The 21,895-nt window shown below is 42.4% G+C and overlaps 1 protein-coding gene across 1 annotated transcript in view; it reads right to left on the reverse strand.

Annotated features, from left to right (window-relative positions):
- Positions 1-21,895, reverse strand: part of AMOTL1 (angiomotin like 1) — a 127,581-nt gene that overhangs the window by 18,261 nt on the left and 87,425 nt on the right. Inside the window, exons 7-8 of the mRNA XM_023739832.1 lie at positions 7,177-7,322; positions 2,662-2,811 (exon numbers count right to left, since the gene is read on the reverse strand). Of these exons, the coding sequence (XP_023595600.1) occupies positions 2,662-2,811; positions 7,177-7,322 (296 nt within the window). The remainder of the gene's footprint in view (positions 1-2,661; positions 2,812-7,176; positions 7,323-21,895) is intronic.

Below are 21,895 nucleotides of genomic sequence, written 5' to 3' on the forward strand. Positions count from 1 at the left end.
TGTGGCATGGGCTGAGGAAACCTCGCTTGAGGCTGCCCTCGTCCAACCCAATAAGTGCTAGGCAGATTATGAGCTGTGTACCGGTGAGTGAGGTGGGAGGCAGATCAGAGAGGCCCTGGATACTCTTTCCTGAGGCCCCTGTGCTGGCCACACCAGTTGTGGGGTCCAGACCTGGCATTTGAGTGGACTTGAGTTTGGCCAAACTTAACCCCCATGGAACTAGTTAAAAAACTCAAAGTTTTCTGGTAGACTTTTTTTTTTTTTTGGTAATAACATTTTTTACCTTTTCTGGTTATAAAATAATGTATGCTCACTGAGAACATGGGAAAGTAAAAAAGTACTAAAGGAAAAAACAAAAAATAATACCCATCATTTTAATGAGCAGGCAAGAGTATCAGGAAAATCTCCAAGTGTATTTCCTATCATCAGAGACAGATTAAAACTCTTGTAAAAAAACCAAAACTGTAATGTTATTTTTAAGGAAATGCTCAGCATCAAAGTTTTGTTTAACTCTAAAGACTGTCTTCCCCTCCTGGGTCTTGTGTCAGCCACAGACAGCTAGAACTGCCTGCTGTCAGCTCCACATTCAAAATTTAAGCAGAGTAATTTCCCCAGAGAGCCCCAACTCTGAAATATCCATCCTCCACTGGTGTGTCTAAATCTGTCTGCAGCGTGCAGGCACAGCAGGAAAGCAGCGTTTGTTGGTCTGAGGAAGTGACGTGCATAAGCATCTCTGTGTCTGAAGGTGCATACAGTAAACTGCCCTCTGTGGCAAGTTAGATAGTTTAAAATGATTCTAATGTCACATTTCTTCTTCTTGATTCAGAACGAGGATAACAAGTTGATTCTGGTTTCACAGCACTCAAAATAGAAGATCCAAGGATAAGTAATCTAACTGTAGGGGGTGGATAGCATATTAACTGGAAAATTCTTTCGCTCTAAGTATTGAGATGGGTCCACTTTGTCAGCCAAAGACCTGTAAGTATCTACTGTGTTCTCAGCACTGCAGAGGCACCAGAGAAGCCCTGCCCTCAAGGGGCTGGGGGTTCCAGGTCTCAGTAACCGAGTTGAAGGGTGTAAGTAACTTAGTGCCAGGGCATGTGGCACAGGTTAAAAGAAAAGCAGAAGTTCAAAGAGAGGGCCACCCTTCCTTACCAGGTATCAACTACGCCAAGATGGTGGGAGGCTGGGGTGGGTTTCTTAATTTTCTGGGCAATCTCATTACTACCCCCTTGTCCACCAGCCAGGCACATACATCCAGAGGGAACTGTATGCACCTGCAATATGAAGCTTAGAGGACACAGGCTGAGCTGGCCTCTTGTATGCCTTGAAGCGTTGCAATCACAACCACTATGCCTTCTTCAGTAGATAATTCCACAGAGCCTGCTGGTGAGTTGCTGGTATCCCAATTTAGAGCACACCCTTTATTGGCTGCACAAGGGCTTTGCCCACCACACTGGCTGGCGACACACAAGCCCAGGCTCACTCTGGAGCCCAGCCCAGTGCAGCCACACAGCAGACCTGCAGGACTTCTCCCCTTGCCAAGGTGTATTTTACTCTGTGTGTATTCATAACTGAGTTACACTAACAGCTGTGACCAGCAGAGGAGAGGCAGAAAGCATAGCTTATGGCCAATATTATTTCCTAGGGGGGGTCTTCCTGAACCCGTTCCTCTCCTCCACCTCTGAAAACTCACAGATCATCATCTCTTATGAATTTCATCCTCTTCCAGTTAACTAGTTGCTGTTGAGTAAGAGTTGAACTGTTCTGCATAGGGTTTTCAATGGCTGATTTTCAAATGTAGACTGCCTGGACTTTCTTCCAAGGTGCCTCTAGGCAGACTCAAACCTCCAAGTTTTCAGTTAGCAACCAAGAGCGTTAGTTGTTTGCACCACCTAGGGACTCCCTTCACCCCCTTAAAAAACCAAAACCAAACCCACTGCCATCAAGTTGATTTCGACTCACCCCCTTAGTAGCTCTTAAATCCATCTCCTCCATAGATCCCCACTGTACCTACAACCCTGGTCCAGAGTAACAGCCTGCAGGCTAGCCTCCCTGACTTCAACATCCGCCCCTCCAGACTATTCTCTGGTACCACCACAGGGCTCCTTCCCAGATCCTTTGTACCACATTCCTCTTCAGCTTAAAAACCTCTTCGTCTTTAGCTTTCTGTTGACTACAGGAAAAAGCCCAATCTCTCAATCTGACCAAAGCCCTCCACACACTGGCCTCTGCCTCCTGGCCAGCCACCACACTGGGCACACATGCCCTAGCTAAGGACACCCATTTGTCCTGAGTCTGCCATGCTGTTTCCCACCTCCCTTCTTTATATACTCTTCCTCTATCTCTGATGTTCTTTCCCCCAAACGCCCAACCAACTCATCTTTCTAAGTCCAGCTCAAATGTCCTCCTGTGTGAAGTCATCTAAAGCCCTGTTCCCCGTCCCACATTCCAAAGTCAGCTATGATCTTCTGTCTGTGAGGACACTGGTCACTCCACAGTGCATGGACTGCCTGTCTCCTCTGCTGAGGTATGTGCTGGCTTGCTGAGGACAGGGGTTTGTTGCCGACCCAAGTCCTCAGTGCAGAGTGCAATGCCTGGCACACGTAGGTCTGTGGATGAACTTGTCTGGTTCATAGGTCTGCCCCACCTGGCCCTTACCTGCTGGGTTCTCAGTGCATCCAGCTCTCTCTCCAGCCAGGTACGCAGTCTCCGCTCCATTTGCTCTCGCTTCTCACATGCGGACTGTAGCTGGGTCAGGGCCTGCTGCAGCTTCTCAACTTTCTCGACATATACTTGCTTCTCTCGTAACTGAGCCAAGAAGGGTAAAAAACAGCACAGAGCTGAGTGAGATAAGTCAATCACAAAAAGACAAATATTGTATGAGACCACTACTATAAAAACTCATGAAAAGGTTTACACACAAAAATAAACAATTCTTGATGGTTATGAGGGAGGGGAGGGGAAGGGGTAGAAAAACACTAAACAGACAATAGGTAAGTGTTAACTTTGGTGAAGGGTAAGACAGTACACAATACTGGGGAAGCTGGCACAATTTGTTCAGGGTAAGGTCATGGAAGCTCCATGGACAAATCCAGACTCCCTTAGGGACCGAATTAGTGGGCTGAGGGCTGTGGGGACCATGGTCTCAGGGAACATCTAGCTCAATTGGCATAACACGGTTTGTAAAGACAATGTTCTACATTCTACTTTGGTGAGTAGTGTCTGGGGTGTTAAAAGCCTGTGGGTGTCCTTCTAAGATACTCCACTGATCTCACCCCTTCAGGAGCAAGGGACAACGAAGAAAATTAAAGACACAAGGGAAAGATTAAGTCCAAAGGACTAACGGACCACAACTAACATGGCCTCTACCAGAATGAGTCCAGTACAATTAGAGGGTGCCCAGCTACCACCACTGACTGCTCTGACAGGGATCACAATAGAGGGTCCCAGACAGAGCTGGAGAAGAACATAGAACAAAATTCTAACTCACAAAAAAACACCCGATTTATTGGCCTGACAGAGACTGGAAAAACTCTGAGAGTATGGCCCCCAGACACCCTTTTAGCTCAGTGATGAAGTCACTACAAAGGTTCACCTTTTAGCCAGGGATTAGACAGACCCATAGGACAAAGCAAGACTGAGGGGGCACACTAGCCCAGGGGCAAGCACTAGAAGGCAGGAGGGGACAGGAAAGCTGGTAATGAGGAACCCAAGGTCGAGTATGGAGAGTACTGACATGTCATGGGGTTGTTAACCAATGTCATAAAACAATATATGTACTAATTGTTTAATGAGAAGCTAGTTTGTTCTGTAAACCTTCATCTAAAGTACAATGAGCATAGAGCTTTGACCAGTGGAGGTGGGGGCAGATTAACTGCAGGTTCTGGTTGAATCTACATAGGCACACACCCATCCTACTCCTGTATGTCAGGTGTGTTGGGACAAAAAAGATTTAGAAAAAGGCCATCAGTTACAATGCCTGGGATGCTCGGAATTTAACACCTATGAGGGCACCCACTTTTGTTAATTTGTTTCATATAGCGCTGAGGTCAATGCTTGGTTACTGCTTCATAATTAGAACATTTTCAGGTTTTGGAAATACAGCTAATGAAGAGTTCTTAATATCATGAAGAAATGTTTACTCTATAATGTTAAATAAAAACTCAGAATCAAAGATTATATACAATATTATCACAACTGTGTAAATATATACTCATAAAAAAGACCAGAAATACTTAAAGCATTAACTGTGATTTTCTATGTGGCAGCATAGTAATTTCCTATCATTATGCTTTTCTGTATTCTTCAAATTTTCTATACGAAGTATAAATTACTATTATGATGGAGAAATTATGCATATATATCCATTTGTGTATGTGTGAATAAGTATAAAATTCTTATTATAGATATTTATGGAGTAATTTCCCCCAAAGATTTCAGAGCACTTTACAGATGAGTAACTGACAGCCTAGTTGAAGAAACAGGAAGAAACAATGAACACTCCAACAGCGCAATAACTGTAAAAAGGGAAATCAAGGTTAAAATGATTTGTGTAAATGTCCTATCAGGTAAGAATTTACGGTTGTGACCAGTGATTTCAAACTTTTACCTGCAGACTTTGTTTTCTTCCAATTCGGAGTTTGGCCCATGTTCATAAATCCTGGGCATATTTCCACCTTTCTGGGAATTGGCTTGCCAAAAACTCAGGCTGGGGCATTTACATGATCTGGTCCTGAGTGAGGAGACACCGGATGCTATTTCCTGCCGTTCTGCACCTGGTTGGGCAGATGCCTTGCAAGTGACTCAGATCCTGAGTTCAACCCATGGTTACACGGGCACGTTGATACATGCTAGTGATTTAAGAGGTTGCTGCTATGTGAGGTTTCTGACTTGGCAGGCAGCACCGCCATGAGCTGCGTCTACATCCTATCTGATGCCACTGGAATGAAACAGAGGCACTTCTGGTCACCTTTCAAGGAGGGACAGTGCCTTTACAGCCTTTTCTAAACCTGCTCTTGGGATCAGTTTTCATCTGTCCTTTTAGTCATTGTGCTTTTGACTATGCAGTTCAATGTAATGGACATTTGAGACCTACTAGGTACAGGTCACTGTGCTAGAGGTCTCCTCTGATCAAATATTTTACAGCACATTCATCCACCACTTAGCATGTTCTGCACTGCATTAGTTTTCTGGGTGTGCATCCATTAGAACATGAACACTGCGAGATTGTCTCTTTTGTTCCCTGCTGAGCCCCCAATGCCTGGAATAGTGCCTGGCATCCAGTAGGCACTCAATTAAGTATTTGCTAAATTAATGGATTAATATCTCTACTCAACTGCAAGATCCTTGAAGGCATGGATTTGTCTCATTCAGCAGTTTATCCGCTTTAAGTCTAGCAAGGAGTATACAATGGTGAGGATGATTAGCAATAACAACATCAGTCAATATTTGCGGAGCACTGCCATGCCAAACATTGTGCTTTAGTTGTATTATCTCAATCAATCCTCCCAGTAACAGTAAGAGGTAAAGTCCTTTATTATCTCCATTTTAGAGATAAGAAAGGTGAGGACTGAAAAGGTTAAGGTCACACAGCTGAAAGTCATGGAGCCAGGGTTCTAATTTACAGCAGCCTGGCCCTGGAGCCCAAGCTCTTAGCCACCATGGTAAATTATGGTAAGCACTGAACTAAGACCCTTCAAAAGAAACCTCAGTAAGTGCAAGGAGTGACACTGGAAGCCAGATATATGAGAGACATTTTGGAAAGGCTACATTCAACAAAGAAAGATTTTATGTAAGTCTAATGCCAAGAAATCATCATAGGTAAATCCATAATGCTGATTAAAAAGAACCTATCTTCAAGGAGCTCACAACTAACTTTTACTTTAAAAGAATCCTTAAAACTAAAAGACTTTTTAAAAATTTTAATTTTTCTTCACTCCACATGGAGCTGGAGCCTCAATAAATGATTTCAGTGATGATGATAACAAACAGTCCTGGCCGCCCTTCCCCAAAGCAGGCCATCCGTCCTTAAGGGGTTAAGGTCGCTGTCTGTGGTGAATGTTTCCTCTTTAATGAGTTCCTTAGTCATAAAAAGAAAGATACTCCAGGGCTATTGCTCAGACCCTCATCCTACTATTAAAATTTTAGCTTCTACCCATTACTTACGGGGTTTAACAGCCTTCAAATGGACAAGGATCGCATTTGCTTAACAGTCTTTCCCTTTAACTGTTTTATCCTTGAAGTTTACTGACACATTCTAGTTTCCCAGTATCAGGAGATACTGTCTGAAGGGACAGACTTTTTTTTCAACAACAATTAGATTATTAACAATAGTGTTTTCTGTATGCCAAGCACCAAGCTAAGTACCTTATATAGATTATCCCATTTAAGTCTCTTTCAGACTTTGAGCTTCTACTTTCCACAATGGACCCTGCTCAGGCCAGCCCCCTACTACAACACAGGGGTGCCTGCCTGTCGCTACAGGAAGCTGGAAGGTGTCTACTCAGTTAGACTTCTCCTTTTCTGCCATGGTGCCTGCAGCCTGAATCCCCTATATTGGGCCTCAGAAATGATCGTTCTAATTTCACGGTCAGGCTTAAAGGAATGGTCTACCTCGAAAAACTTAATTTAAAGGGTTGATTTCATCAGAAACTACTAAACTCATAATGTTTGAGCAGGAGCAAAATTTCCTGGATTGGGGAAGGGGGTCTCTGCATAGCTGAGTCAACTTCTGGAAATCGGACCCAGGTCTGCCGAATGCCAACCCCATTGCAATCCCCATCAGACCTTTGCCATTTTCTATGCAATCAAGAGCCCAAAGACAGAGCAATTAAACTATTCTGAACAATTTTTAGTCTCTTTGTTGTACAGGCACCAGTGGTTTCCATCCTTCCATTTATTTCCAGCCCTGGACACTCACCAACCAATGGGCTGTAGGCTGGGTTTTAGGCTAAAAGTAAGCTCTTTGCTGATGGTATTCACATGTGCCTTTCATACTTTGCCTGGTTCTAGGTTGGATGAACTCTGTTTTTATTAATTTTTATTTGGGAGGTTTCCCACATCCCTCCCTACCTCTCAGCTCCTCGGAATTGGCTCTGGTTAAGGTAGCAGGGTTAGGAAAACAGAATGAAGGCACCATGGGCTCTGCCTCTGCCCACCGGAGCCTGGTCTCACCTCTTCTTCCAGTTTGATGACCTTGGCCTGGGCATTGCTCAGAGCCTGGTCGAGGATCTCAATGTGCCTCCGCTGGTCCTCACTCGCAGTCCGCACTGCTGCCAACTCCATTTCTAGCTTCTCCTTCTCCTTCAAGAATTCTTTGTCTAGAAGGGAGACAATAACAAAACTACCTCTATCAAAAAGGGCTCACCCTCTGGGCTCACGGCCAGGCTACATCTGGCAAGGATTAAAAAAAAAAAGCATGAAAATAGTAGAGGATTGAATTATTGCTTTTGCTCCCTTTTAAATGGTGGTGTGTGAGGTAAGGATTTTCTCAAAACCACCGTTAACTCTAGATACATTCCAGGCCACAGTTCCAGAGACTAATAGTACACAAAGAACTAGTGACCCTATATTCACAGTAACTTATTTCTGTATAATTATTTTACGGCTTCAAATGAATCTTGCACCTATTTCATTTTATGCTCACAACCTCCCCCACTTCCATCGACCAAAAATGTGATGAAAAGGCACACAATAATAATATTCTCATTCACAGAAATATCAACCAAGCAGTATTAATAATTCATTCATAACAAAATCAACCAAGGTCTAAGGCCAGACAGCAGAGGGGCGCTTCAAGCCCAGGCCTCTGATCTCCGGCTGGGTCCTCTTCCCATACGACCTGGCCCCACATCTTCTCCTAGTCCTGTTCAAGAGGGGAAAAGGACAATGCGATGCTTTGGATTTAGGGAAACTGCTTCTCTCTCATTCAACAAGAGCATAACTAATGGTGATCACTGTCTCTGTTTTCATGTGGGACTCCAAGGCCAGTGTGCACTCAGGCACTGCCCTGCCACTTTCCTAGACACTCTTCTCGACAGTTTTAGCTTAAACAGGCAGGGATGGGCATTTTTTTTATTGAAAACTTTTTCCTATTACAAAAACAATATGTGTTCTTTTTAAAACTAAATTAGAATATTGAGATAAGTTGTTTCTAATATGGAAAACTTGGATGAACTTAATGTGTAAGAGTAAGGGATTGGTTAAATAAACAACTATAAACCCTACGATAGAATAGGATGTAGCCGTTAAAATTAAATGAGAATATTAGCGACATGGAAAAATCTTTATTATTAAATGAGGAAAAAGCTGGTTATAAAACTTCTGTACAATGCTACCTATATGTGTAGAACACAAGGAATAGAATTACAACGACAATAGTTAGAAATGGATCTTTATGTGCTCGTACCATTCAAATGCTGTATTCCAGTTCCCTCAATCCTCCTAGCAACCCACACTGAAACACAGAGACCCAAAGTCTGGAAGCTACACCAACATGCTAACAGTGGTTTCATTCATTCATTAATTTAACAAACAGTTATGAAACATTAAGTGCCAACACTATGGGCACTGGGGCAATAGAAAGAATACTACGCTTAAGGGGCAGAACTTGTGGTTTTAAATAAAGGTCATACAAATAAAAAGACAATATCAGGCTGCAAAAATCAGATAACAAACTCATAATTTTAAGGCTGAAGGGGGTCTTAGGAAACATCCAGTTCTACCCCCTTCTATTTATGGGTGAGGAAGGAAAAGCCCAGGCGAGGTTCCACTGCCAGCTAGGGCAGAGCTAGCGTCAGAATCTGGGTGTCCTGAAGTTCCACTATGGTGTCCTTCCCACCTGACTGCAATGCCCTTGTACTGTGATGGTATGTCGATGGGACCAGAGTGTAATGGAATAGCTTCTGAATCGACAGACTGCATGAGTAGACTTGTACAGCCTAATAGTGGCTATGATGCTTAGAAACAATGGCATCCCCTGGAAACAAAATAAGGCCACCAAGATCCAGACCTGGACTGAGCATTATTTTTGGGCTTATTATGTCCCAACTGGTCTCCCCTCTTCCCCTCTGCAGTGGAATTTTCTATGCTGCCACTCAAACTTCCTTCCCATCCCATGGAGAACAGGCATGCGAGAGGCCTAAGCAAATGGGTCAGTAGCAGCCCACTGGCTCTGTGCCCCATCATCCACAGCATTTCACTCTTTCTGCCCAAAGCCACCGAAGTTTGTTCACCAACTCCCTGGGTGTGGAGAGCATCACAATGGGCATGGTGCCCACTGGTGTTGTCCAGGCGCTGGAGGGTACCCAGGAGCTACCAAGCACACTTGCTATGAACAAAGCACTGGAATTTCATAGCTTCTACCTGCTTATCAGCCAAAGCAGAAAAGTCCTTCTCTTTGTTAGAGCAGCCCGAGTACAATTTCAATTGTAAGCAGTAAAATGATAAACTCAGCTCAAGACTACAAGCCATAACCAGAGCTTCTTGCGTTTTGCAAATTTATGATCACGATTATTGCTATGACACAATGACAGGTATTTAGATAGTTTCTGAATAAACAAATACTACCACCACTACCACACCCTATCCCCTGGATTCCAGCATTGCTATTTCCTTGACAAGCAATCTCATGTTGTGGTTAAAGAATGAAATTTAGCATCAGAAAGACCTGGATTAAATCCCAGCTTCACCATTTTCCAACTATGAGGCCTTGGGCAAAGTATTTAACTTCTTTGAGCCTCAGCTCCCTCATCTGTAAAATGGGAATGAAAACATCTACATTGTACATTGTGTGATGACTCTGTTAATAAAAATGATGCATAGTAGAAAAGGACCTGAGTATCTAGGACTTGATCTGTTTTGGTCATTACTGATCCTCTGGGTCCAGAATAGTGCCTGACTCAATGAATGTTACTGAATGAATGAATGAGCCTCTAGTGTGTCCCAAGCTCAATGCCAAGTGAACAATAAATGGTAACTCATATTAGCTGTCAGGTATTCAGTCTCCTTGTTCTCGCCTAACAGCCCTTGTTATCCAGCTGTCCACTTGGCCTTTGAACCCATTGCTCACTTAGATGGCTGGTACTAACATGTACATCCCCCAGTCCCCTCCCTGCCCAGGTTTCCTGAATGCTACAGGACAAGATGGATATTGGATGAAGGGACCATTAACTCTGGAATGCTTTGCAGGCCTCTGAAATTCATGGGTCAAAAAACTTCTGTCGTGAGTCTGGTGACCTTAGATGTCAGGCTATAGCAATGTCACTTAGAACTCACTTACCCTGGCTTAAAACTCCTTGTCCATTGGTAGGAAGCAATGCTCTTGATTATAAAGTTTTAACAAGTTGTTTATGATAATAGTGACAATAATAAAAATACCTGCTTACATTTATTGAATAAGTACTGTATTCCAAGAACTGAAGCCCATTACTTATATTATTCCCCTTAATTCTAAGTTTTCTATATGTGGTAGACACTATTATTATATCTATTTTCCAGTTGAGGAAAATGAGCCTAAGAAAGGAAAACTAACTTGCCCAAGAAGTGACGATCATCAATGGGACAGCCAAGAACTTGCATTTGCATTTCTCTAAAATATGTTCTCAAACACAACTTGCAGGATAATAAAAGCAGAAAGTATGGAAAAGCACCGTTACAGCTCACTGTTGCGAAGATGTAAGACTGTCACAGGTCATTTCATGTTTCTTAAAACACAGCAGTTACATCCATACATGTATCCACTTAACAAATATTAATTGAGCATCTACTACATGGAGATATTGGAGTACTGGTTAAAAGCATGACTCTGGAATTAGACTGCCTGGGTTCATATCCAGCTCTACCTCTTGTGGTTTTGTGAAACTGGAAGTAAACTAACCTCGTTGTGCCTCAGTTTCCTCATCTTTAAATTAAGTAAGGATCATAACAGTATTTCAAAAAGGCATACAGTAAGTGCCCAATAAATGCCGAGTATGATAACATCGGGGTTATTGTTGTTGTTCCAGGAACTGTGGTAAGTTCAGGGACTACAAGGTAAATAAAACAGCAACAGCAATGAAAAACGTTGAGTTGATTCTGACTCATGGTAACAAGGTGAATAGGATGTAGCATTTTGCTCTCAATCTGGTGGGAAGAAAGGCAAGGGAATAGCAAAAACAATGTGACAAGTTGTTCTAACACTGGTTGCACAGGTACTATGAGAACACAGAAAGGACATCTAATTCAGGCTAAGGGTGGGGAGGATGGCTATCAATTCAGTGAGCCTACAAGGTGGCGTAACTGGGCTCCCTAACTCCCTAGAAACATGGGGACTCTGAGGTGTGTCAGATCCGTTCTAAAATCTCATTCTTTAGAAGATACCAAGGGAGAGTCCCCTGGGCAAAACTACTTCCTAGAAGGTCCCTTCAGTTTTTTATTAACTAAGCCCCTTGGGATGGGTCTTAAGAAAGACCAACCTCATGATGACTTTTTGGTTGGGCTCCAGTGTGTATACTGAGAATTCCTAGAACAGGCAAGTTGACACAAAGGAATTCTTGCCCAGAATGGTCTGTTTACTCAGTGGATATGAATTACCCTGAACCAAGTGGAGCAGGGAGTTGTTTACCCTCATGGCTCTAGGCCCATTTACACAGAAGGATGTCTGCTCACACACTGTTTACTCTCGAAACCACAGCCACAGCCTGGGTTTTGTAGTCAGGCAGACCTGGTTTGTTTCTGGTACCCTCACACACCCGTTCACCTTGGGCATGTGACTTCACCTCTCTGAGACCCAACCTCTTCAAATGGAGCTAACAAGATCTGCTTTGCAGGACCACAGGGCTTGGCACATAGTAGATACTTGACAAAGAACAAGAGCTAACATACATTACTACTGAGGGCTTACCATGTCCCAGGCAAGAGCTTCACAACACAACCTCATTTAATGCTCACAACAACTTCCTCTGACACATGAGAAAACTGAAGCAAAATGCGTTGTGATACATACACAAGGTCAAATGGTTGTTGCTTTTGTGCTTCCACCCATAGGTTAGTCTCTTTGCTTGAGGGAAGAGCAGAAGTGGATGGAATCTGGAACTGGACCCAAGAACTCAAAGGTGTTCCTTTTCCATCTTCACCTTCTCCTCTGCCAGTTCTGGGTACTGTTCAAGGAACAGTCTATTGAAATGGTTCCTGTGATTACTGTTTGAGCACTAAAATTAACTGCTGGTTGAACTGCAGTATGGCGGATCCCAGTAACCTCTGTCTAGAAATACCAAGGGTGGGGTAGTGTATGAGAGGTCTGGCAGAGGGGTGTCTGCTGCACTGCTTTTTTGAATTCAGTGGTCCAACTTATAGCCAGCGCTCACAAGGAGGGCAAGCTGTGACTAGTCCTTCTCAAATGGAAATTATTTCTAGGCCTTTCCTGATATAATGGTTTTTTGATGAGTTTTCCCTGAGCCTGATAGAGCTGAAGGAAAGGAGGAGTCCAGCTGCTGCCAGCTTAAGGAAGAGGTGACTAATTCACTGGAATCCTTGGTAGGTAAAAAGATAGGTGTTCTCCCTCCTCATTCCTTTCAGCTGAAAGCAAGATCTGACCTTTAAAAGGCTAGTTCTCTGGGGTTTAAATCTACCCTAGAGAGAGAGAGAGAGGAAGGGGGAGGGGGAGAGTGTGTGTGCGCGTGTGCGTGTCAAGGCATAGAAATAAACCAAGCTACATCCGTATAGGGATGCACAACTAGCTCATTTTGGCATCTGGTTCTAGAACATCACATATCTCTCTGGCATGTGTCAGGGAAGGTCCTTGCTGCCTTGGATGTGGGAACAGGGGGTGGTGGTGACAAGAGCTAAAAGAAGAGGAGGCAGGTTCAATCCAACAAACCTTCTCTGAAATGCCAGTAACTGAAAATCTCATTTTGATAGATGAGGCTGACGAGAAGTATAGTCTCTGGGACTGAAACAAGAGTCCCATGACTCTCTGAATGAAGAGCACTAAAAGGACATTACCAGAGAAGAAGCCACAGCCAAAGGAAGGGGCTGTGTAGGGAGGCTGAGGGGAGACCTGTCTGACAGCACACCGGCTCTTTGTGTACCACAGTGGAGACTCCATATCCAGCATAGGAAATTCACAGGGAGAGGCCTCAAGAGGCAAATGCTTCCTAACCCGGAATTCTCTATGGAGTAGGTAACTTTCCTGTATCTGCCTAGCCAACACCCCATTTCAAAGAGCTGTACTCCATCTCCAGGAATAAGTTCTGACAAGCAGCCATGTTTGCAATATAAAGCGCTTCCCATCTGCTTCTACCCACCACTCTTGTTTGACAGATGATTAACCCAGAAGGCCCACCAGATTTGAGGTAGGTCAATCAGATTCTCTTATTTGGGAGTTTTTAAGTGGGAGCCTAGGAGAGGTGGTGATCCTGAGGTGGGGATGTAACCCAGCTCCAAGGCTGTGTGGCGATACTGCAGCATGTGCTTGGGAGAAAGAATGCCACTCTGTAGAGAATGAAGAACCAAGTAAACGTATATAGAAAGGCGGGTCAGTCCCTGGCAAGAGGGGGAAACAGATCAACACAGACATGGACAGACGCCTAAATACAGACTTTGCCTTGATTCTCACAGATTTTCCAGACTTGGCCCCAAACCCTGGTGAGCTCTGAACATAGGGCCCACTACACATGCATAAATACTTAAAATACAGTCCTCTATTTTGGGGCTGAGGAGCCCTGGTGGCACAGTGGTTAACCACTCAGCTGCTAACCGAAAGGTCGGCAGTTCAAACCCACCAGCGGCTCTGCAGGGGAAAGATATGGCAGTCTGGTTCCCCAAACATTACAGCCTTGGAAACATTATGGGTCAGTTCTACTCTGTCCTATAGGGTTGCTATGAGTTGGAATCAACTCAATGGCAACTTTTTTTTTTTTGTTTTGGAGAGGGGGAAGACTTAAGCTGGCTCAGAGAATTTTCTTTTTTGTAACAAAAAGATCACTAAGACACTGTCTTCTTTATACCTCTACTCCCTTTTCCACAGAAAATGGAACTTGGCAGTTTGGTAACACCTTAGAACAATGCTGGCCAACACTCAGGGTGGCAATCCTGGTAACCAGAAATTTTTCCAGAAAGCTGCTGAAAATGGATTCCCTCTGATGAAAAGACGTCCAAATGACTGTCTGCTGTATCATCTCTCCTGTTTTTTCTTTCTTAAGAATCCTTCAGTCCTGAGTTCCTTGGCATCACATCTTGTAATACTGAACAGATGTTGAGAGGATTCTATTTCAAAGGTCAGCTGTAATTTATGGAGTAATTGAAGAGTCAGATCCATTTGGCAGTCCTGTTAACACCAAAGGTAATTTCTTTTTTCTGTGGCTGTGGGAGTGGAAAGACTATAGAAAGGTATTTCATTTACTCCACTATCTGCAGAACTTTTTAGGTTCATTCTGCCTCAAAGATACTCCATAGTCAGGGACCCACTCTTAACATCTGCCCTCACGCCAATCCGAGAGTCAAACCGATGAACCCAGAAAGAGACTCCAAAAATATAATCCAAACAGAGCATTGTTTACTTAAGTGATCTATTCACACGAGACTCATTTGATGCAAAACATGAAAGATGATCTCCCTTAAAAAGTCATACTCATTAACTCAGAAATGGAAAAGTAACACAATACACAGCAGACCCCACAAGCTGCCGATTTTTTTTTTTTTTTTTTTGGGCCAGAAAAGTTTCTCAGGTAAGGAACCTTTTTATTTCAGAAAAAGGTCCCCAGCTTTATACTGTTCCTGTCCTATAGTGCAGGTTGCCATGGTTTCACCAGGCACCTCACGACATAGGTTGTGAGCAGGTGGTTAAGTAGGTCTTTTAACAAACACAGGAGCAACCTGGTGAGGGTTTGCTTTTTAAACCTCTGAGAGGACTGTTTTTAAATGAGTTCTGTAATAAGGAAAATTAAGAACAGGAGTTAAAACTAAACCGTGTTCTGCAGAGCCCTGGGAGAGAGAAGGGAGGGGGTGGGAAAAGCGCTGTTCAGGCAAAGGAGGAGGAGGGTTCTGAGCTCTATGCCCCTGACTCAACCAGAAATTTCTTCAGCCCTTGCTCATGTGTTGTACATACTGGGGTTCCAAGTGAGCTTTCTTTTGAACAAGAGTTTTGAGTTTGAAAACCACTGGTTCAGACACTGAAAAAGAAATTAAGATTTGTGAAAATGGTTGTTAAAATGCAGGGAAGGAATCTTTTGGAGAGGGGAATCGATTTGGGAAAGTGAGGCAACATCTGAAGTGTGAAGGGTTTATTCAAACTTTGTTACCAAGGTTTAAGAGGAAAACAGAAATATCCCCTTTTACACAGTACAGTGGTAGCCCCGGTGGCGCAATGGTTAAGCACTCGGCTGCTAACCTTTCAGTTAGCTGTTGGAAAGGTTAGCAGTTTGAACTCACTACTCACTAATGGCTCCAGGGGAGAAAAGACCTGGCGATCTGCTCCTGAAACCCGTTGCTGTTGGGTCGATTCTGACTCATAGCAAGCCTAAAGGACAGAGCAGAACTGCCCAGAAGGTTTCCAAGGCTGTAATCTTTATGGAGGCAGACTGCCACATCTTTCTCCCTCAGAGCGGCTGGTGGGTTCAAACCACTGACCTTTCAGTTAGCAGCCAAGCACTTAACCAACTGTGCCACCAGGGCTCCTCCTGTAAAGATAACAGCCTAGGAAACCATATGGAGCAGCTCTACTCTGTCACATGAGGTCACTGTGAGTTGAAATTGACTCGACAGCATCTAACAACAACATATCAAAATTACTCTAAAATATTAATCAGTTTTCAAGGCCTACCCTAAAGGCTAAGGAGCCCTGGTGGTGCAATGGTTAAGTGGCACACAACACCACCACCCTAAAGGCACCACCCTTCATAAAGCTTTTTTTGATTCCTTCAACAAAACAGATCTCTCTAGCATATGAGAAGCCCCTGCCCCACTCTTTTTTTCCTGAAGGGGGAGGGGTATTTTTCTTAAGAGTGCTTACAATATCCTGTCTTGTATTCCAGGTACAGTGGCTGATGTCTGCCCATTTTATCCTTCCTACTGGGTTGTAAGCTCTTTGAGAGCAGGTACTGATCATTACTTCAGTACGTCTAAACCGTTCTACCTTATAAGATTTTAAGAATCTAAGGTAGCAGAAGTGTCTAATATGTGAAGAGATGTGGCAAGTTTAGGCTAAAGCTTATTGAATAAGAGGATGCAACTGATACACAATTAATTCTAATTCAGTCGTTAAAATGATGCTATAGATAATTTTCAAACACTTCTCACTGGAGAGCAGGAAAACCTAGCCACGGAATCTTCTATTGGTCTAATGCAGGAAAATAATACATTTTGGTCTTAACAGATTTATTATATTTTGTTATTTGATCTATTGTTTTATTAATTGTTCTTTAATGTCTAGACCCCCAACTGAGTTTGTAGCACCAAAAGTAAAACATCTCAGGTATGTGTGATTTGGTAAAATGTTTATTTGAATACCAACAAAAGTCCTCTTAAATATAATTTTCTCTAGTCTAGTTATTCTTTATATTGCATTTTAACTCTAGATATTGTACTTATACACTCAGTTATAATTTCAGTCTTTTTACTTACCTAATTGTATTACACTGGAGCCTGGTGGCTCAGTGATTAAGAGCTCAGGCTGCTAACCAAAAGGTCGGCAATTCCAATCCACCAGCCACTCTGTGGAAACCCTATGGGGCAGCTCTACTCTGTCCTGTAGGGTTGCTATGAGTCAGAACTGAGCCGAAGGCAATGGGTTTGATTTTGGTTAATTGTATTACATATGTTGCAAACTTGCTTGACTGAATATACACCCATTCATTCAGCTCAGCTTCCAAAATGTACTGTTCAACCTACTTTATTTTGTTTTACTTGAAATAAAAATATACTGCTACTTCTGTATCACTGCTGGCAGCATAATAACAAATTAGACAATGAACTAATAATGCCACGTAAATATAGGGTACACAGGCCATTTGATTTTGACTATGTACATATTCATGAATCAATTATAAACCAAACTTGAAGACATAAACTTTCTCTAACTATTGTGGAATAGAAGTCCTTTTTTTTACCTTTTTTGTTAATGCAGAAACTGCTGAATTGGTCTATGTTTTGCTGTATTTGCTGTGTATATTTTCAACAACAATAACAAAACAAAAAAAAGCAACTGAAAATTTTACCACTGGGTCTGACTACCTAAGACCCTACCAAACGATTTGGCTCCCCATGCAGAAAACCACCATAAATTCTGGATATATACAAAAAGCAATGACCTGAAGGTACTGAAAAGTGAACATAAGCAGAGAGATGGAGGGAGGTGCCAGCTCATTTGGGAAGGGGAGATGAAGAGCTATACAAGCTCTATAAGTTCTCTATCTTGATTGTGGTGGTTGTTACAATTCATCAAACTATACAATTAAAATGTGTGAATTTTACTGTATATAAATAATACATTAATTAAAATCTATACCTATACATGTATATAAATACGTGTACATATATATATATATGTACATAGGTACATATAAAACTATGATTTTTAAATGACCCCTCTGAATGGCAGATAGGACTTGACACAAAGCCTGGCCCAAAGATAGAAGTTAATGGGGGGGAAATTGTTCCATCTGGGGAAAGAAGTGATTCACTGTAGGACTGATCAGGCAGAAATGTGCTGCCTGCAATTACATTTTCTCCCTTCCTTTAACTTCTGCAACCACTCCCACTGTCATTTTTCATAACTTGCTTTGAACAGACCCTTTTTTTCTTTTCCTTCTACCAAACCACAGTCTTTGTAAGCAAAAAGAAAATTAGTAGCAGATGCAAGCTTATTTTTAATGGTCTAAGACCAAACTTTCTGGACTTAAACACTTTGTCCCCTCAAAGTTCTCTGACTCCATTAAGATACAACTGTATGCTCTCACTACAATTCAGGAAACAAAAGGAATTTCAAAACTAATTGTAAGAAACAGAACTAAAATTACTCACTGTATTCTGCTTACTTTTTTATTTTTTTGTTATTGTAGTTTAAGTGAAAGTTTACATTTCAAGTTATTCTCATACAAAAATTTATACATACATTGTTATGTGTGTATTCTGCTTACTTTTTATTTTTATTGTCCAAAAACCAAAAAGTTTAATTTTCACAAACATTTGGAGAAAACTTTTTTTAGACTCTAAGTTCTATTCTGGTCTCAGCAAAAAAAAAACAAAAACTTTTTTTTTTTTTTTAATCTGAAGAGGATAGACTGGATTACCAAACAAAGCCTTTTATTACAATAGAATGTTAATTCCAGTAGCTGGAACTCACTTGAGGAGACCTAAAACATTATTATTAAGTCACAGTACTGGGCTAAAGAATGTGCAGCCGAATAAGCTTTCTAGTACGATAATTATGTCCCATTATTATTCAGGGTGAAAATGTAAAGTCTTTAGTCACTCTAAGAGCCAACAGAAATGACCTTTTGAAGAAGGGGAAGGAAAAGAATAAGAATAAGATCCCAAATGTAGTCGTGGTTTAACCATTAAACTCCTATGGGCCATTGGGTAAACCATTTGATTGCTCTTGATTGCAGTCTTCTGCCAGAACCAGCACCATTTGCACCACGCAGGGACTTTACATAGAGTATTAGGGGAGTATATGTAAAACCAGTTGACGTCATGTGTGCCAGAGTAAAACTGTGCTCCTTAGGGTTTTCAATGGCTGATTTTTCAGACGTAGATCACCAGGCCTATCTTCCGTGGCACCTCTGGGTGGACACAAACCTCCAACCTTCTGTTAGCAGCTAAGTGCACCATAAAAGGAAGACCTATCCCTATCTTGGGGAGACTTCCCTGAGGAACTGCTGTTTAATTTTAGCTTAGACCTGAAGGTGGATTTCCTGGTTGTGAACTGTTAGGGCAAGCAAAGGTTCTCAGACACCACATAGAATGCAAATGAATTTCAATACGTTTTTCAGTCTGTGTTTACTCAATCCACATAGCCATGCAGCACAGGAAGTGTGGACCGTAAAAAAGTTTCACACAGCAACTCTTCCATTTTTAAGATACTTAGTTCCTCAACCTCCTAACAGGGATGCCAAGCGAATAAATACTTTTAAAATCAACAACATGAAAATCATAACCCGTGGCCACTCACAGAGACCAGATATCACCACATGACCAAGAAAATTCCTCAATCAGCTCTGGTTCTTTAAGCATGGAAAATCAGGGTCTAAATTGGGTAACCTGAATTTTCACACTTGGAGAGAAGATCTGATTGAGCATAAACAGATGCCCTGCAGCCCATGCACTCTTCTGGTTGTCATGTAGGTTTGAAGTTTCTCAGTGCTGCTGCCTGTCAAGGCTCATCAAGTGGGCTTAAGCACTCACACGCTATACTGTCCAAACTCAGCAAGGCTCACTCGGTAAGCCACACAGGCATTCTTTGGGAACTCAGCCCATTCCTCCACCCTGAAAACTGGCAGGTCCTTCCAGAGAATGTGAGTGCTGAAATAGATGGAGGAAGGATGTAGGGAGAAGTGCTGTGGAATAAATTGATTTTATCAAGGTTTCTTCACATTTCCTATCACTGTTTATCCCTCATAGCTCTGTTGGTTGAGTTACATTTATTCCTCTGCTCCTTTAGAGGAAGTGGAGGTGTGGGGAGATGAAGCATCTGACTTCAGGTTACTGAGCATGTTAGTGGGAGAACAGGAATTAGAAGATGAAGCAATTGAGCCAAGACTACTTGCTTGAGCCTGTGCCTACAAAACCTTTGATTTTTTAAAAGTACACAATCCTACTAAGTGTAGTGGTCATCTTTAAGAAGAATCAGTTAATTTAGGGCAAGACAATTTTCTTGATCTAAAAGATATCATCACTGTAGGATTCATGGACGGTGCCGAACTCCACCCCCTTTGCCCATGCCACTGCCCTGTGGGGTCTGGCATGGTCTATGGATTGGTCAGTATGGGCATCTGTCCAGTTGCTACACAAACCTTTATATACCACAATCGACTCTCACCTCCAACATATCCACATCAGAGTAAAGGAGAAAGTGTCCAGGAAACTGAAAACCAACTGTAGTAATATCACCTTTTACTACTGTTCTTGATGCATCATCAAAGAGTCCCCTTACCTAGATATCCTTCTACTTGAAATAAAGGAAGGAGGGAAGGAGAAAGGTAAAGAAATTTGATAGTGGTGATGGTTGTACAACATAGTGAATATAACTAATGCCATTGAATTATACATGGAAAAATAGTTGAAATGGCAAATGTTTAGTTATATATAGTCATGCGTCACTTAACATCCACGATACGTTCTGTATGTAATTTGGATGTTGTGCGCACACCATATTATGTACTTACCAAAGCTAAATGGGATACTTTACCCATTAAAAACTCGTTGCTGTGGAGTCGATTCCGACTCATAGCAACCCTACAGGACAGAGCAGAACTGCCCTACAAGGTTTCCAAGGAGCGGCTGGTGGATTTGAACTGCCCACCTTTTGGTTAGCAGCCGAGCTCTTACCACTGTGCCACCAGGACCCCGTGGGATACTGTAGTGTACCTACATTGACTAAATAGGTTTCAACAAATTATTCTGCTGCCTTTGCATCAGCACTCACAAACTCACCACTCACTTTCACATCATGCAGGGAAAAATGTTGAACCACTTGAACCAGCCAGAGCTAGCACTAAACTTGGTGTCTTAGTCTGGTTCTGCTTTGTCTATAAGCATCTTGAACAAGTTTCGTGCCTTAACAGTGATGGTCAATGTACCGAGAGGAATTTTTGTGTTTGGTCCTCAACCCACGTCATTAGCGATTTCTCCGTATCTGATATAGGTCCCTCTTGCATTTCCATAGCCTTGTAGCTTTCAGTGGAGCTGATCCTTTAATAGTGTAGAGAATTTTTTCTTTGTTTTTGAGGATCTTCGTGATTATGGAATGTGATCTGTTCTCTGATCTGGATTTCTGAACTCTTATGGGCCCGGAGATGTAGATGTGGTCAGATGTTGCCCAAACAGATGTTACGTAGCACACGACTGCATTTTACCACGATAAAATTTTTTCAAAGAAGAAGAAATCTGAACATTTAAAAATAGCTTCTATTCTGACAGTAGTTCTTTTAATGATTCTGCCTGTTGTTGTTAGGTGCCATCTAGTCGATCTGGACTCACAGCAACCCCATGTGACAGCACAACTGCCCCATAGGGTTTTCTTGGCTGTAATCTTTACGGAGGCAGATCGCAGAGTCTTTCTCCCACAGAGCCACTGGGTGAGTTCAAACCTCCAACCTTTCAGTTAGCAGCTGAGTGCTTAACCATTGTGCCACAAGGGCTTCTTTGATTTTGCCTATTACCTTGAAATAACAGGATAACCAACAAGACTGGGACATACTAAGTTAAAACAAAAAGGACATTTCAAATAAGCTGATGGTTCATGAGAATTTCAAGCCTGTTGTTACTAGGATTTTCTACTCCATGAACATTTTACTGAGTGCCTGCTACATAAAGACTCAAGGTCTTTGGGTGGAGGGTGGGGGTAGAGTACTGGTAAAGGATGGTTGTAACTCTCCCACCTAGTCAAGGAGATTCATGCAGATAAATCATGACTGTACAGAATGTAGAGTAAGTGCTGTAACAGGAGTGTGGTGCTGGGGGGCTGGTGGGGGACAGAGTTAGGAGGAGCTGAAAGCGCTGGTTGGCCAACAAAGGAGGAGGTAAGCCAGTGTGCCCATACTGGAAAACATCTATCTAACCTTTCCTTCCTAATGAAGCCTGACAGAAACCCACAATATTTGACGCAATGGAACCCAACGAACCAGAAAAAAACCCCAAAAAAACCCAGTGCCGTTGAGTGGATTTCGACTCACAGTGAACCCCGTGAGGAATTGGA

Source organism: Trichechus manatus, unplaced genomic scaffold (assembly GCF_000243295.1).
Source record: "Trichechus manatus latirostris isolate Lorelei unplaced genomic scaffold, TriManLat1.0 scaffold00141, whole genome shotgun sequence".
NCBI lineage: Eukaryota > Metazoa > Chordata > Mammalia > Sirenia > Trichechidae > Trichechus > Trichechus manatus.